This window comes from Cydia strobilella, chromosome Z (assembly GCF_947568885.1).
Source record: "Cydia strobilella chromosome Z, ilCydStro3.1, whole genome shotgun sequence".
In the NCBI taxonomy this organism is placed as follows: domain Eukaryota; kingdom Metazoa; phylum Arthropoda; class Insecta; order Lepidoptera; family Tortricidae; genus Cydia; species Cydia strobilella.
In genome coordinates, this window is record NC_086068.1 from 33,725,536 (window position 1) to 33,744,893 (window position 19,358).

Here is a 19,358-nt window from a genome sequence, read left to right on the forward strand (position 1 = left end):
GTCCAAAAACATTTGACATTGACAGTTACTCCATACAAAATGAACTGTCATAGGAATCATCATTCGCCGTGTCGATTATACATACAAAAAGATAAACTGCACGTCTAATGGCGGCAAAGAATAGTTATTTGTTATACAAGGGTGCAAAGCTGTATTTTACCCGCGAGTATGGAATTGAAACACGAGCCAGCGAAAGGTTCTAAAATAGAATTCTGGGCGTAGCTTTTCGCCTCACTATAGCGAGGAAAGTGCAACATCCACAGGCGTTAGATCATCTTCATCACTGGAATCACTAATTTTTTTACGATAGTTTAACAGAAAACTGGAAGTTGTGTATTTTTACGTGTCGGAGTCGGTGAGAATTTTTTTTAAGTAAAATGTTTGAAGTTGACAATGTTGACATTTCTGACGATGCGTTTTGAAATTGCATCGACTCAACTTGTGCGTTCAGAATTATATTCAACATCATTAGAAAAAAAAGCAATGTTTCTTTTGGTATTTTTTATTAAATTCTCAAACCTTTTTTTATGACAATTAATATCGAACAAACCATTATTATGAGCGTTTTACGTTGTTATCTGTCAACAGCTACTTAAACACAATCCAACGAAGGTCAAATTACTTTCCCCACTAATAAGATGCATGCATTTTTACCCGCTTGTTTTAAAGGATAAAAGACGGCTTTCCGAGCTAGTGAAGGAAAACCTTTTTTACACATGTCATGCATCCGTAGTTTTTTTTTAATTCAGAGACAAACTAGAGTGGGGGTCGATTGCCATATCGTTCGATACCAATATGATACCAACTAACAAGCGAGATTTGTCAAAATTGTATGGAATTGACATTTCATTTTGAATAAAACGTCATCTTGACTGATATTAGAATAGAGGTCAAATCAAACTTTGTTTTTCAGAGATGTTCGTAATTTGAATGAAATAATATTATTTACGCTCGTGGTTCAGTTTTGTAAGCTCCCGCTTGCTCGGGTGTCAATATTAGCACGAGCGGTTAAACAACAACTTTGCCTCATTGTAAAACAATTAACCATTTTCTATCTGCTGCTCTGTCGAATGGAATTTTGTTAACGAACTCATTGTTAATGTTAGGCATGAACCACAAACCATTTATGCTAAGTATTTGGTGTGACCTTAACTCCGGGTCAAGCCATCGCATGTGCAAGTTGCTCCACGCAATTACCCATAGCCGGCCCGGCGGCGGCGAGGTGAAACACCCGCGTTCGATACCAGCTCCTAGCCTACTCACAATCCGGTCCACCCCACCTACGGAACACTGTGACCATCCTCGTAGAAGCACTCGCCCTGCTTTAACCATTTCCAATACGAAGCATGCTGTGAGGTGTGAAATTGGTAATTTTACAAGATGTTATGCTGGTAATTAATGAACAGCTAATATACACGTAAACTGAACTTGGTTTCAAATACTATCTACCTATAAATACTACCTATACTTAGTAAATTAAGCTTGGTTACAATATGGTTATTTTATATAAAAGTGCATTGTTCGCACCACTCTTTAATAACATCACCACTCATCATCACTCTTTAATAGGTATTTAAAATACGACATTGTATCTAATATTGTAACCGTATGTAATTAGATATTACATAAGTTAGGTAATAAATTATTTTCCCCACACTAGCTCTGAAAGCCGTCTTTTATCCTTTAAAACAAGCGGGGAAAAACGCATTTTATCCACTAGTGGGGAAAGTAATTTGACCTTGGATAGAGCGTGTAAGTAGCTTTTGACAGATAACAAAATGTAAAACGCTCATAATAATGGTTCGTTCGATATTAATTATCATTAAATAAGTTGTTGGAGAATTAATTGAAAGATACCACTTTTAGCTTTATTTAATGATTTTAAGTCATAAACCTTAAATTCCATAAGAAACATTTGTTTTTTTTTATGATGTATTTCTGTTGCCGCTATAACAACAAATACTAAAAAGTACAGAACCCCTGGGTGCGCGAGTCCGACTCGCACTTGTTTAATGATGTTGAATATAATTCTGAACGCACAAGTTGTCGATGCAATTTCAAAACGCAACGTCAGAAATGTCAACATTGTCAACAAAAAAATTCTCACCCGTAAAAATACACAACTTCCAGAGTTTTCTGTCATAATATCGTATTCTCGTAAAAAATAAGTGATTCCAGTGATGAAGATAATCTAACGCATGTGGCATGTTGCACTTTCCTCGCTATAGTGAGGGGAAAAGTTTTGTGTTACACACGGGTGCAAATGTATTTTACTTCTCGTGTGTTGAAACACTCGCTACGCTCAGGATTCTATTTTAGAACTTGAACTATAGAATCCTTTCGCTTGCTCATGTTCCAATTCCACACTCGCGGGTAAAATACAAGTTTGCACCCTTGTATAACAAATAACTATTTTCCTGGATTCATTTGAATGCCTATTTTATCTACATACCTATTATATAGGTAGTATAAATGCGTATGTCCTGATTCCTGACTGACTGAGTCCTCGCCGGAACCAATAGTCTGGATGGATGGACCGGCATTTCTGGGCTGGATAAACGAAATGTATCCGATTTGACCAAATTGTGTAGTTAGGTACTTACCTATTTCGTTTTTTATCATTATAAAGAACTCGATATAATAATGAAATTGTAGGCGTCCTACATTCGCCCAAGCTTAGATGATATTTAATAAATAATTATATTAATATTGTCTTCGGTTACCGCGATAGTTACTCATGAAATAAAACTATGAAAACGGATTATATCGCGTATATTGAATTTATAATACATCCCGACGTTTCGAACCCTTTACAGCGTTCGTGGTCAACGGGTGACTGAGGAAAAATTACAAAGTGCAAAAATACCCACATACTAAAATAATGAACAATCATAGACTATAAACTTTAAGGCTGGTTGTACATGCAAAATCGGTTCAACAAGGGGCTATAGTCTTCATCTTGTCAAATGACTTTTTCGTCTAAGACGATAATCTGTTAAACAAAAGCCATTTCATTTCATTTATTTGCATTAAACATGGTATAATGGTTCTTATGCTACTGTTATTAGGTAACACAATCATGATTTACTACATAGTAGCATGCAATTTAAATTTACACCTTAAACTCTAGGACATACAACACATTAAACTCCACATTGTCTCTTTTATGCGAGCGGTCAGCCTTTGTGTGCCATTGTGTGTGAGCGCCGCACCCGCCGGTGGCACGCGCCAACACACAATGGCACACAAAGGCCGACAGAATGCACGAGAGAGACACTGGCTTTTGTTTAACAGATTTCCGTCTTAGACGAAAAAGTCATTTGAGATGATGCAGACTATACTAGAAATAGCTGTGCCCGCGGCTCCGCCCGGAATGGAATTCAGTCTGTGTCAGTAAGCGGCAAATTCACCCCTCATTTCTCTCCCTCTCCCCTGAAGGCGGAACTCAAAGTAAAGTTGACAGATGGATAAGCTAGAGTACTGTGGTCCAGATAATAGTACATTATGATACAAGTGTGCTAAGTTGGTCATCACGAGGCGATATTGTGCGCGCGAGCTGTAAGCGAGCGCGCCATAAGAAAGCCGATGTGTGTAATGACCAATGCACACGCGTTTCATACGACGTTTTTCAACACACTTGCGAGAAAAAAAATAACTCATATTAATCAAATTGTAATAGTTAAAACAGTTAGTATTGTGTGTTGCATCTGTCATACTGCCGGCCGCCCCTCGCCCCGGCCGCGGGCGGCGAGCCGAGCCATTCGCCAGTCCGACCAATTAAAGAAGGCTCCTTTTCCATGCATATTATTAGCAATCAGTTATCTTCTTAACTCAGTCGGATAATGTAATGATAAAGCACGAGTAGAGTAATACACTGAAAGAGCACGCGTGTTTAATATCTAGGATTATGAGCCAAAAATCGGTGGAATAAAAACGTCGTTTTGAGCAAGTGTGTTGAAAAATATTTTACAAATAGGTACCTTATTCCAATTTTTGACGTGATTTAAACGACATATAGAGTTAGGGTGTGTATATCGGACGATACAGTACCACTTTTGTATTTTACGTCCTTGACTGCACCTATATCCAAATCATGTCCATCATGTCCATGGCAAATATCATCCAAATCCTAGGAGGATAGAACCAAACGGAGTAGCCATTAACAAGCGTAATACAGCCATTAACAATAGTGGAGTCAATATAACGTTTAAGTTACATTAAATGCACACTCAAATTTTTCTACATGGGTGAATTCTATATCATATTGAATACCCGTCTGTAAAGTAACAACTAGATATCAGTTCCCGTTTTTGAGAAATAAAACTTCTTTTAAAATCTTTTATACTACTTAAACAATAATTCCCACATAAGATATTTTTCGTAGAATGGGTTATGAAGCTTATACGACTACACGGTCAGAATATCTCTCGACAATAATGTAAATTATAGATTTATTGAAACAAATTATTATTTTGTAAGTTTTTCATGACCGAGGAACTCCCACACCGAGAGAAAAGTTTACTATGGTGGTTATGAAGTAGTTGTATCGATCATGTTTAAAAATCTCCCGAGTCACTACTATATTTGTAGAATAGCAGCAAGATTTTGGAAACAAACAGCAAATAATGTTCTGCACAATTAATGGACATTTCTAGTTTTTTGCCAGTAACTGCACAAGTTATGGAAGAATAACATTCATTTTTCTCTCGATAATTAAATCAATTTCCAGCATAAAAAAATAAAAAAGTATGCGGTTTTTCCAGGCATTCACGGAGGCCAATTCGAACTTTATTTAAGATGTCAATAAGATGTCAATAATATATCATTTTGTTATCATTCGCCCGACCGTCTCGCTCGCACAAAAACATATTTTAACTAGTACGAGCGAAACGCACACGCAAATTAAAAAAAATACATCTTTAATAACAGTTCGAATTAGCCTCAAGGTATATTAGGAAAGTATACCTCATGGCTTATGGCATTGCGTTAAGGTTCAATAGTTCAATGCATTAAGTCTCTGTCTTTATATGAAAAACGATAGCTGTCAAATTTTTATATCTATTCACAAAACGTTTAGAATACTGGATGCTGTGTCAGATATAAATAGACCCTTGAAGTCTTACAACTATCTATTATGCTTGATCTGAATCTTACTGGTTAGCAATGAGGATATAATAAGATAGAGCGGTACTGTCATAGTAAATTTTGTAACCACTGTAAATTCACTGCCATCTATCGACATACTTTAAAACTAAAAATGAAGATTTAAAATAATACGTTAAAATGTATTTAAATATGAATAAATTATTTTTTTATTTGCATTAATTATTTTTATATGATTTTGACCCATGTTCTTTCACTGGTATGCGTTAAAATTATAAATAACAAACTATACAGTCAACGCCCTCTATACGAGTGTAGGCCAAAACTAGTGGCGCCATCTGATCGAGAGTAAAATTTTCGTGATTTTCGAGGCACGTTTTTTCCTTAGACTGTATCCATCTATTACGGAGTTATATCTATCTTTGCTGGTTAGTAAGGACCGTCCACTTAGTTATACTTCGAATAGCCGCCCGGACAAATTATAAAGCTAATTTCGAATTTTAAATTTTGACAATTCACGAGAAGAGTAACGTAACGTCAAACGATATGTTTGTCCCTTTTCAACGATCCTGTCATCCGATGCTTTTAGTAGCGGGAGCTGTGAGAGTGAAAAGACGCAAATGTCAGCAATTCGTACCGCTTGGTATTTGTCAGCGAGCGCATCGCGACATGAAACCAGTATGAACCTGGCCCTCGATTACGTATAATTGTAAGGAAACTTGGGATCAAGTTATTTATTTAATACAATTCTGGTTAAACGGCATTACAGCAAACACCATAACAACGTTATATTAGGCTAACAGTTGAGAATAAGACGTGCTCTGAATATACAGTGTGGAAATTTTTTATGGGCCCTGAAGGGAAAGTGCCTTAAAACCTTAAGTTAGCTCATTTTATTTTTAAAAAGAAACAAAACTGCATTCAAAGGTTTTTTGAAATTCACTTGTCTCGCCTGGGAATCGAACCGACTAAAAATTCCAAACAATAAACACTCCCTATTTTATTCTACTAGTCGATACAGTTAATGTTAATGATAACATTTCTTCAAGAAACATTAGGTCTTACACTCGTCTGTCGTACAAAATTTCCATAAAATCGAATATTTAGTACTCAAGAATATTTTTAGACAAGCAAAATTGAAAAAAAAAAAAATTAAAAACCATTGAATGCAGTTTAGTTTCTTTTTAAAAATAAAAGAATGTCTCCTTTAAGTAAAATGAGCTAACTTAAGGTTTTCAGAGAATTTCCCTCCAGGGCCCATTAATTTGATTATTAAATTATAGTGGTAAGTAAGCGCATTGAGTATGCACTTTTGTCTCAGGCGATGCCGCTTGGCAGGATTGATTGTTCATTAGGGCAAACAAAACTGGTTCAGCCCGGTAGCCACGAGATCGTAACGCCCCCCAAAAGGGGGGTGAAAGGGTCGGCTCCCCAAGTCCAATCTATGCTATATTTTTTCCTGTTCTTAGCAACTAGGGCAACTTATATATCATTTTCGTATAATTTAGGAACGAGGAATTTATATTTGAAATAATTATTAGACCTTTCCATACAAAAAAAAATGAGTTGTTTACAAAAATTTTAAATGTTATGTAATTTTTTGTGATAATTTTCCCTGTTACAATTATAGTGTGGCGATTTGCACTAAATAAAAAAATGGACAATGTAGCCCATTTATTTTTCATTGTGGAAAATATCACTTTAAAGGAATAGCTGCCGAAACGCCTGCCAAAAAAGAGGCGTTTTTCTTACTAAGCGGCGTTTTAAGTTTCCAAAGTTTTTATTCCTTACTTGTAGATTTTATTCCTCACTTGTTGTTTTTATTATTTTTTCGCAACTGTGTTAAAAAACGTCGTTCGATACACGTGCGGAAATGTCATTCTTTACTCGTCCCGAGTCTTGCCAAGATACCTATCTCGGTACTCGTGAAGTAATGACATACTTTCCGCACTAGCATCGAAATGTACTATTTATTTCATTTGGGCACTAAGAAGTATGTTGGTAGTAAACCTTTTAGTGCGAGTAAAATAGTATGCGACGATGTAATAATGGTTTAATATATTATTGTTAATTAACTAAAGTTTCATTATTGCGTCATTTCATCTCATAACCCTACTACCCATTGAATTGAATGACCATTTTCACGTTTTCTGCAGCAATGCAGTCGACTGCAGCAATATTGAAGCGCGACATTGCTGCCGACTTCTACGGCAGTAGCCGTAAATGTCAAAATCAAATTTCCTGTCTGGATTTTGACGTTCATTTAAAATAAATAATCAAAGGGGATCATCGATTTTGGGCCCGGAGGACAAACCATCGCGTATATTATGGTACACTACACAGACGGTTACAGTAATTATTAACGCATTTTATAACGGAAAAAGATATAATATTGGGTGTAAATGAAACGGGAATGTATTATACAATAATAGTACATTATGATACAAGTGTGCTAAGTTGGTCATTACACACGAGGCGATATTGTGCGCGCGAGCTGTAAGCGAGCGCGCAATAAGAAAGCCAATGTGTGTAATGACCAATGCACACGCGTTTCATACGACGTTTTTCAACACACTTGCGAAAAAAAAAGAAACTTTCATATTAATCAAATTTTAATAGTTAAAACAGTTAGTATTGTGTGTTTCATCTGTCATACTCGTACTGCCGGCCGGCCCTCGCTCGCCCCGGCCGCGGGCGGGCCGGCCGGGCCGCGCGCCGCGCACTGCGCAGGCGGTCGGGCGCGCCCGTGCCCGCTAGTCCGACCAGTTAAAGAAGGCTCCCTTTCCATGCATATTATTAGCAATCAGTTAGCTTCTTAACTCAGTCGGATAATATAATGAAAAAGCACGAGTGGAATAATACACTGAAAGAGCACGCGTGTTTAATATCTAGGATTATGAGCCAAAAATCTGTGGAATAAAAACGTCGTTTTGAGCAAGTGTGTTGAAAAATAAATTATATCTATTATTCATTTCCGTAAATCACGCCATCATCTTTATTAGCATAGCATAGCTTAACGCTCAATTTCGCACAAGCCGTGAGGTTTTCACTAAGGAGTTTCAAATTCTCTTTGCCCTAAACTTTATGGTTGGTAGAAAAGTCTGTATTCTAATTTGGCACCTCAGAATAATGACTAAAGCAAAGAAGCCGGGCAAAAATAAAAGCTTGGTAAAAGATATCGTATTCACAACACGTTATTACTTTTTGTCTATGAGTGAGTGAGACAACAATCCGCAAGTTTTTTCGTTTTTTTCAGTATTGTCATAAGATAAACTGAGGAAAATGTCAAATGGTCCTATGTGGTTCTATAATATAATCCAGCCAAATAAAATATATGTTCGTTATTTCACAGGTAGGTGACAACTGTAACAACTTGACATAGTCGTATTATTTTAGTTGAAATATTTCGGGATGTTTCAGCGGTCATCTTGGTTTATTTTAATTATATTGTTGCTATTCCTGAAAGATTGTTGGAAAACGTGCTGAGTTTTTATTTGTAATGGTTTGAAGTTCCCTTTGTGATAATGTCTTGTGTGATCGAGGGCTGTAAATCGCATACAGGTAGAAAAGAAAATACGCACGAACCGATAACCTTTAATCGGTGAGTTTTGTTCAATTTTGAAGAAATTAATTTATAGGACCTGACCCTAAACATAGAAATCGATATGTTGTTTATGTAATTATTACTTGCATTCAAGTCTATATAGATTTTTGCATATATTTTCGAACTTTTCTGCTAAGTATGAAAGGTTATATTTTTGGCATAGTGATGTATCGCCCTCAGATCAATAACCTATCGACATTTACAGCTTTCTTATAGTTTGGCCCAGGACTGTCTCATTTTAATTGATGAGTACAGTCAAGGGCATAAATATATATACATTCCCAAAGTCTCAAAAATATGTGTACGCTCAGACAATAAAATCGTGTTCACATATTTTTAAGCCATTTGTCTGGATCGATATTTTTGCCTTCGACTGTACCTATAGTTTTCTTTGTTCTTACTTACTGACAGATTGTGTTTGCCAGACTATAGTTTAATACTAAAAACCGTCTTCGGTTACCGCGATAGTTACTCATGAAATAAAACTATGAAAACGGATTATATCGCGTATATTGAATTTATAATACATCCCGACGTTTCGAACTCTTTACAGCGTCACCCGTTGACCACGAACGCTGTACCGGTCCGGTCAAGTGCGGGTCGGACGCGCGCACCAAGGGGACCGTACTTTTTAGTATTTGTTGTTATAGCGGCCACAGAAATACATCATCTGTGAAAATTTCAACTGTCTAGCTATCACGGTTCATGAGATACAGCCTGGTGACAGACAGACGGACAGCGAAGTATTAGTAACAGGGTCCCGTTTTTACCCTTTGGGTACGGAACCCTAATAAAAAAGACATTAATGATCATTGATGAATGTTCCTTTTATTAATATTGTTGGTCACAAAACTCAACTTTTTATTTCAGATTTCCAAAGGACGAGGAATAGGGGATATTACTGCAATGTTATGCCACCAGAGTGCAGCACTAGCTTTTTTAGTACACCGTAGAGTAACTTATTCATACTGTACCTTTAACAGGTTTTTGACAAGTTTTCAGGGGACCTACCGGAAAACTCGAATCCGAAATTTGGTTATCTATATCTGCCTCTTTATCGCTCGAATACGCAAGAGTGACAGAGATGTTAGATAACGAAAGTTCGATTTTCTTGTTTCGCGATAGACCCTCAGATTGTGATTGTGGCGCCACCTACGCCGTTTCGCGTAATATTCCCTATTATTAAATAAAAAAAATATATTATATACACGAACGTTTTTTTTTTTCATTTCCTATTTGGTACAGTCAGCTGCAGAGAGAAGGTACCCCACGTCCATACTAATTTACAGAACTTTGTATGCAGGGGGGTGCTTTTTCTCTGCAGCTGACTGTACATGACTAGAAACTATACTTAGTCTTTTAGCATTAGAAAAAACGGTAAACCATTTCCACGTGTCTTTTTATTGACAAGTTTTTTTTATAAATATAGCAATATTTTACTTATGAAAGCAAAAGTATGTAAATGATCGTATATTATATTTGTTGTGACTTATTTTCAAAGTGTTTTTCGATAAAACGACACGTTAAGATCGCTCGCCTTCTTTCTAATGATAAAAAAACGAGAGGTATAGTTAGACGGTTCTGAGTGGTAGACTTCAAATGAGATAAAAGCTATATTAGGTACATGCATTAATCCTCATATCAGGCGGCTCTTTAATTCCAAGGATTGCATAATTTTTATACTTTTTAATGATTTTTAGAATATGAAAATTATAAAAAGTATAAAAGTTATGCAATCCTTGTATTCCACGCATTTCATTTCATTTCATTTCAACGAGCCGCCTGCTACAGATTTCTTGAAATTGCCGCGTTTTTTCAGGTTCAACTTTCATTAGCCAGACTATTATCAATTTCACTAGACTTATATTGACCGGGATATAGACCGTGATTACCTTTTGTATTATTTGTGAGCTCCCGATATTTCGACGCAGTTACATGCATCATGTTCACGGGTGACTGAAGATAGCGGGTGGGTGTCAAAGTTGTGTAGACAGCGCTCTGTCTACCCTCATTCTTGCGCGTCGGCTGCGTTCACTTTCAACTTTACCAACGGTCGCATTCACACTTGTTGGTCCGGTCGCGTTCACACTCGTTGGTCTGTCCAAACACACTACACTCACGGTGTCACTACGCGTGTTTGATTCGGATATCACTGGTTTTTTACACAAACAAATCACAGGATTCCACACATTTGACAGTTTAAACCCATCTTCACGATTGAAATTTTTGTATTTGTGAATTTCAACGGCTTCTCTTACCAATCTTGGTATATAGTGGCGTTCTGTCGAAATGACCTTGGGACTATGCAACTCGATCCAGTGATTTGTACCCGACTCGAGGAGATGCTGAGCAATAGCTGACTTGCGAACGTCATTGTTCTTGACCGCAGCAATGTGTTCTTTAATTCTGCAGGCAATAGTGCGTTTGGTCTGCCCAATGTACGAACTACCACAGCTGCACTCAACTTTGTATACACCAGGTTTTTCCAGGGGAAAATTGTCTTTAGGCGACCGCAGAAATTGTGCAATTTTCCTGTGCGGGGTGAAGATAGTTTTTACAGAGTAGTTATTTAGTATTTTTGATATCTTGTCTGTCACACCCTTGACGTACGGCATAAACGCTGGCTGTCTCTCAACGCGATGAGTGAGGCGCTTGGTTTTTGTGTCCCGCTTGTCAATGTTAACTCTGTAGCCATTCATCCTCAGGACACTCTGAACATGGTTCAGCTCCTGGTTTAGATGTAGCGAGTCACACAGAGCGTGTGCTCGATTAGTCAGTGATGCCACAACCGAGTTTAACTGTCTGGGATGATGGTGCGAGCTCGCGTGTAAATAGCGGTCCGTGTGAGTCGGTTTCCTATAGACTGAGTGTCCCAGCATGCCACAACCTGTAACATTCAGTCTCACATCCAGAAACGCAATACTCCTTTCTTGTTCCATTTCCAATGTAAACGACATAGATCGGTGCATGCTATTAAGGTGTCCTAGCATCAGTTCAGCTTCCTGTTTACCACCCTTAATTATGCAGAACACATCATCCACGTACCTCTTCCAAATTTTAACGGGAACTGGGGGCGCAGAAAGGGCTAGGTGCTCAAAGTGTTCCATCCAAATGTTAGCCACCACTGGAGCCACCGGACTGCCCATCGCTACTCCTTCTGCCTGTATATAATATTGCCCGCGAAACAGAAAGTAATTTGTAGTGAGGCAGTGTTCAAGGAGCCTTACGTATTCTATTGGCATGCCGTTCTCCTGGATCTTGTTTCTTACTACCTCAATGCTATCAATTACAGGTACGTTAGTGAACAATGACTCTACGTCAAAACTGACCATCACTTCATCAGGTTCAATCCTAACGTCCTGTACGATCTCAATAAAATGGCGAGAGTCCTTCACGTACGATTCCGTCTGCCCAACCAACTGTTGCAGCACCTTTGCGACGTGTTTTGCTAAGTCGTACGTAGGAGAATCAATCTGACTTACAATAGGCCGTAAAGGAGAATATTATCAATTTGCCAATTTCGTGATTATTCTTTTACACGGCACATAAACTTATGCATAATTTATCGATATAAAAAGTCGACACAGTTACATCCCTAGCAAATTATCAAACTTATGACACCGTACGTAAATGAGAAATAACAAGCATATATGCATCTCTTTTCGGCACATTATCTAATTCGTAAGGAAGTAAAGTACGGGTATACATATTTGCGAAGCATTTTTGCCCGACTTCTATGCTTTAGTCATTATTCTGAGTTTGGCACGAACTGCCACTGTCTGTCATTGCTATGTCATAGCCTTATAGCTGACATACGTGAGATATATGCCGCAATGTATGCATTGCGCGTTTTATCGGAGCTTTGCCTTGTGTTAAGTAAGCGCGCAATCAAAATTAAACATGCGTAAACAATCGTTACGCGTACCGATGAAACTGGGTAAGTTAGTCATGGCCTCATGGGAGAATTAACGGTCGACCGCATCGCGAACTCTCGGCTGTTCAAGCGGACCGATCGTCTACCGCGAACATTGAAGTGCGACGGAGATATGGAAGTCGATCAAACGTTCTCTAGAGTGAATCAGTACCCGTCAGTTAGTGTCTGCGTGGGTAATTTAAATAGCTTGGACGTCGTAATAATTATGGTTGTATTCCATACAATGTTACATATACTTGAGAAATTTTTTGTTATTACACTAACATGAGTAAGAGATTTATGAAGGTGAAACAAAAGTCGAGTGTCCATTTTCTATAAGCAACAAAAAAAATTCGAAACAAAAATGGTTAATAGTAATTAAACGGATTCATTTACGTTAGAGATTTTTTTGTAGAATATAGTAAATATAAAGAGCTTAATTAACATGTAATTTTTATGTACACATTAGTTGTTATTTTTATGTAAAAAAAATTAATTAAGGATGTTATTGGGGGCAGGTTTCTGTGTCAAGCTGGAAGTAAATATAAATACTTAATGAGTATATGCTTGAGAACAGCATATTAGAAAATCTCCAGTGTGGGGATTGATGTTTTGGTTTATTTTTCTATTTTAGTAATAATTTGGATTTATAAAAAAAATTGACATATTTTGTGGAGATTTTTCTCAAAATATATTATTTGTAACATAGGTAATCACATCTCAAAAAATCTCTGATGTGAGAATTAATGTAGATTTCTCATAAATTTTGAACTGTGCTGACCGGCCTATAACTCGAATTTGACAGATGGCGCTGGACGGCTTTGTAACTGGTCGACAAATAGTTATTTACGATACAAGTGCGGAAAAAAGGAAAACGAGTGGCGATAAATTAAAACACGACCGCAGGGAGTGTTTTAAATCGACACGAGTTGCGGGTTACCTATTCGCACGTGTATCGTACAACGTTTTACAGTACATACGGCCCTTTAAACTTTCGACATATGCACGAAAAGTGCTATTTGACGCACTAGTGCGAGAAAGTAGCACCATATGTACTGCAAAGACGTTTGGCAACTCAGTGACCGCAGAACAGCGCCATCTGGCTCAGCTGTAAAACTATTTCATACACTATATTATACCTACCCCTCTATTAAATACAATAACCTTTTGCTTTTATATCATGGCAATTATAGTAAAAATAATCTCTTAGGCAGTTTTTGAGTTTACTTCCAAAAACACCCCTTCTTATAAAAAGGACGTAAACTAAGTATCGGGAAGATACGTCCTAGTGCTAGTGCTTGTACGGCACGGTTTATAGTGTGTTTCTTTATCGCATCGTATGAAGGTATAGTACCTACACTACACCACACGAGGGTCTGGCACCAATTTGGCCGGTTTTATTTATAGAACATTTCTTAGCACACTGGCAATTTTAATGCAAAAAAGATTTTTCAACAATTTTAGTAGATAGCGTAGGTAAGTAGATAGTTTTAATTTAGATTCACGTGGTAGGTACTTAATACGAATATTTTATTTGGCATGGTGTCAAGTAACTTCACATAATGTAGGTACGACTTACCATATTCATCGTCATCGTTATGTCTCGTCCAGTTCATAAAAAAACTTACTGATACACTATTTATGCATGCACTTAATTAAACGGACGTAAAACACAACAAAGAACTCTAAAACACTTCGGTTGATATTTGTAGAGCACATTCCAAAATTAAAACTTCAGTGTGGACGACGCGACCGCCCGATGCTATCGGCTGAGTCTACTGCCGGACGTTGCGACAAATGTTCATACTTATGTTTCTACCTACCATGCTTTTGGGTTGTTACATTACTTAAACAATACTTTAAAATCACAAATTTAAGTTTCTATTTCAAGATTCTGTCACAAATCATCGATCGAGATACCTATACCGAGTAGTGTTATGGACACTAGTCGGGTTGCAGTACCTAGTAGTTTACACAGCCGGTCGGGTTACAGTTTCAGTTTGCCGTGCCCAGCTCCGAACACAGCGCAGTGCGGCAAAACGGCAGTAAATCAGCCAATGGGCGTCGAGCTCGCCAAGTTATCGACCAATCGCCACATTCAAGGACGAAATTGCTTTATGCAACTTTGTTCAATTTATTTTTTGCAATAAAAAGAACACAATAAAAATTCCAAAGTATTCATGAAGGTATATAAATAAAATGAGTATATCAGCATAATAAGTAGGGTGTAGTAAAGAAGTTGGTTTCTTACTCGCTTTTTATCAATGCACACATAAAATATATAGGATAACGCAGCTTAAAGCTTAACCTTATCCTACCTACAGTTAGCTGGTTAGTTGCAGTTAGTTATGAGTTATTTATCTAAAGTTTAGGTCCTAAACATAGCAGTTGTTCTAATTGTAAAATATAATTTATAAGCGTAGGAAAGTCAACGTTATCAATCTAAGTACATGAAAATAAAATCTTGTTAGAAAAAGCATTTGCAGTAAAAATAACACAGTACATTTCGATGCTAGTGCGGAAAGTATGTCATTACTTCACGAGTACCGAGATATCGGTACGACTCGGGACGAGTGCAGAATGACATTTCCGCACGTGTATCGAACGACGTTTTTTAATACAGCTGCGAAAAAATAACAAAAACAACAAGTAAGGAATTCGAAACTTATATTATGAATCCTGTAACTTCATTGTAATACAATCGAAAAATAATGAAGTTGTCCAAAATCAATTCCTGGGCTGGGCCAAAGGGGGCGTGGTCAAAAAGGACGTGCCTTGGGACCAAAAGGGGCGTGCCAAAATGGGTGTGGCTTAGGCCCAATGGGCGTGGCACAAAAGCGCGTGACTTGGGACCAAAAGGTGAGTGGCACAAGAGGGCCTGGCAAAAATGGGCGTGGCACAAAGGGGCGTGTCTTAGGATGTGGCCCCTCCCCCTGCCCCACCCCCTGTGCGCTGGAACATATTTACCCAATTACGGTCAAAATTAGCTGGAAAAGTAAAAAGCACACGCTAAACAGCTAAGTAAAGTAGCACTTTTTGAGCAACTGTATTAAAAAAGAACATAACGGTAAATAAACCCTTTCCTTACAACTTTGGCAAGTTAACACTAAATTATGTCCTACCTAAGATATTATTATCAAGTACAGTTCTTAAGCTCCCTCTAGACCAGGCGCGGCCCGCCTTAAGGAGCGCTTGTGCAGTGCACTCCCATAAATAATCATAATGAAATTGTAGTACCTAATTAATATATTACTATTTAAGATCTATCGTAAAAAAGTCAATACCAATTAAATAATTCGGTCTGTGTCAGTAAGCGGCTAATTCACCCCTAATTTATCTCCCTCTCTCCCCTGGAGGCAGAACTTAAAGTAAAGTTGACAGATGGATACGCTAGAGGACTGTAGTCCAGATAAAATATTTTACAATTAGGTACCACTAAATAAAACTACACTCCAAAATCAATATTTTATTGCCCTTATTTAAAATTTTGAAGTGATTTAAACGACAGAGTAGTAGGTGTATATCGAACGATACAGTACCATTTTTGTATTTGGACGTCCTTGACTGTACCTATCCAAATCATGTCCATGGCAAATATCATCCAAATCGTTCCTCCAGTCAAATCAGTCTAAGCATGACGCCGGCGGCGCGCAGCGTCTGCCCCTACGACTTGCTGATGGTCATGGCGAAGCAGACGCTCACGGGGACCTGTAGGCGCTTGAAACGGAACGGGAAGTTGCTTGGTTGAGGGGGATGCGCGGGATGAACACGGCTTCTCCGGCGCCACACTCCGTCAGAATCTGCGCCTACATATGTATTGCGTACGATGTCTTTGGGATCACAATCGAGACTCGCGCTGGCTTGCCGTTTCAGCCGAAAGCGAAGCGACCTGCCTGGCTAGAGCGCCACTGAGTCTCTCACCGTGGCGTGGTCTTTTTACAGACTCCTGAGACCGTGCCCCTTGTAGCCTCAATGCGTTGCGAGACTTTCTCGAAAAATTCGATTTTTTTCGGGAAGGCATGGTAACGCGTATAAGTCCCAAATCGTTTGACAATTACTCCGCAAACGACATAGAAAAATGTTTTTTTTTTTTAAAGTACCCACCTTCGTGGCCATTATTAAGAGGAAAGGGCACGGCCGCTTCTCCATACAAACGCAGTCTCCATTTTCCTCTATCATTATGAAAATATTTTTAGGTACATAATTTGAAGTATATTTACCATAGCTAAATGCTACTTTTCTACGTTTGACTTTTTTAGATTTTTTGATTATTTTTTTAGATTTTTTGATTATTGTAAAAATTAGGAGCGAAAAACTGATTTCAGGCAATTTTTTTAATGCTTCTAACTTTTATAATAAGTAATTAAAAATTCCAAAAACACAAACGTACACGGGACATAGCTGTGGTTGATACACAACTAATTGTGTCAAAATATTTTGAATAAATCTAGAGAGGAAATGAGGACTAACAGTTGTACGAAAAAGTGATTTCGTATGAGTAAAGGATGCGATACGTATGAATATGGATGCGATATACGATTAGGTATTTGGCAGAATTAATCTTGGTGTTCCTAAGATGTATTTAAGAAGTGGAGCTACCCAGATTTTTGATGTAGGGGGGTGGGGATGTTTAAGATTAGGTTCTAAGTCGTTTTCAACTAAATCAAAAGACGTATACGTAGATTTCATGTAAATCAGTTCAGGCGGTTATTGATTCCCCCTACAATATTACACCTTCCTTTTCAGTTTTAAGGTAATTTTTTTGGATAAAAACTACCCTATGTTCTTCTATGGGACTCTATACCAAATTTTATCTGAATCGATTCAGCGGTTATTGAATCCCATACGAATTTCCACCTCCTTTTTCACACCCTTAAGGGATGAAGTTTGAGATTAAAACTTTCCTATGCTCTTCCCTAGGACTCAAACTATCTCTATACCAAATTTAAACTAAATTGGTTCAGCGGTTTAAGCGTGAAGAGGAATTTAAAAAAAGTATTATTTTTTCATATTTTTTGTGTTTTCACTCCTGAATGGTGTCATTTTGATATCATAAATGAATTCGGCATACCCGATTTGTACAAAAACGATACCTAACTTGGCCTAGTAGCTTAAATGATATAGTTATCAAGATAAAGTTTTTAACCCCTTTTTCACTACCTTGGGGGATGAATTTTTAAAAACGTTGAAAGTAATTTTCTTGCTTTTTAATATAATAGCTTTTTGCAAAGTTTCAAGTTCCAAGCTTAAAATAAAATTTGCACCCCAAGACAAACTTTCATCCCCTTTTCAACCCCCTGTGGCGTTAAATGTCGAAATTACTTTTTTTGTAATTGTCTATTATACCTTTCTAAGAAGTTTCAAAGCATTTGTAATGGATTCAAACTTTCAACCCCCTTTTAACCCCGTTAGGGGACGAATTCTTGATAACGCTGAATTCACTTCTCCTGTATTATAATAGTATGGATATACAGTTTCAAGTAACGCGCTCGAAAAAAAATTTGATGTCCATACAAACTTTCAACCTCTTTTTCACTTCCTTAGGGGATGAATTTTCAAAAACGCTGAAATTAGTTTTCTTGTATTTCTAAGATATATCTTTTTACGAAGTTTCAAATTGCCAGCTTAAAATAAATCTTGAACCCCATACAAACTTTCATCCCTTTTTTAACCCCCTGAGGGGTAAAATTTCTCAAATTTTTATAGCCTATAACCTGGCCGTGGGTTTTTTCGATAGATTAATAGAGTTTACATTAAAATCCGTTCAGCCGTTTTTATTTGATGCGCGGTCAAATAAACAGACAAACAGATAAACAGACAAACAGACAATAATTCTAAAAACTGTTGGAACGTGTTCTGTTATCGATTCTAAGTATCCCCAGCCAATTTTTTTCGAATATCTTCCATGTACAGACTTTCGACTCTCTTCCGCTTTATTATATGTATAGATAAGTTTATAAACAGCCTATACTACTCAGCCTACTCGGCCTAGTCCTATAATTTCATAAAGGAATCATAGGTAACGCGCGAAGCGGAGCGCTTTGAATTGAGCTCCTATGAAAAAGATTTAGTACATGAAATCAATAGAAAATTCAATAAGAGCGAAAGAGAAGTTTCGCCACAGCTCCGCACGTGAAACAGAAGATTTTCTATAAAGAAAGAGGCAAAAATGGAGCGGCGCTCCTAGCCCGTTCGACCTTGCGCCCTTTCATCGAATGCGCGCGCACTAGGTACGCGCGCCATATTGTCACTTGTTTGTAAACAGATCTTAAAACAGTCAATTTTAAAGTACGCGCGTGAATGCAATTTAGGGTTTTTTTCATTTTAAATAATTAGACAAGAGTTTGAACAGTGAGTGCACACAATTGGTTTGTTGTGAGGTGTTTAAAAATGAATGAATTTAACGTGAGAATGTGATAAAAGTTTACAAAATCGACTCAAGTTAAGAGCCAACAGGAGTGGTCATTTCTTCATACAAACGTACTCGACTGTTTCCTCCGTGGTTTTTGAAGCTAGAGGAATGATTTTTTCAACACAGATTAATATTGTCAATATCTGTGTCGGTGTGTTTTGCTTTTTTTGATATTTTTGTTTTTTAAGGCGCTAGAGCCCTTCAAACATGGCCAAAAATGGCCTCACTGACTATGCCGCAATGAGAGGCGTGGTATTCAAAACTGATATCAATTAGCCAAAAAATCAAAACAGTCCGACACAGACAATTTCATAATCATTTAGATT

The 19,358-nt window shown here is 37.6% G+C and overlaps 1 protein-coding gene across 1 annotated transcript in view; it reads right to left on the bottom strand.

Annotated features, from left to right (window-relative positions):
• LOC134753909 (organic cation transporter protein-like) overlaps nucleotides 1-14,462 on the bottom strand; it is a 54,305-nt gene extending 39,843 nt beyond the window's left edge. The window contains exon 1 of the mRNA XM_063689874.1: nucleotides 14,200-14,462. Coding sequence (XP_063545944.1) covers nucleotides 14,200-14,214 — 15 coding nt within the window. The 5' untranslated portion in view covers nucleotides 14,215-14,462. The remainder of the gene's footprint in view (nucleotides 1-14,199) is intronic.
• Nucleotides 14,463-19,358: the final 4,896 nt, after the last annotated feature.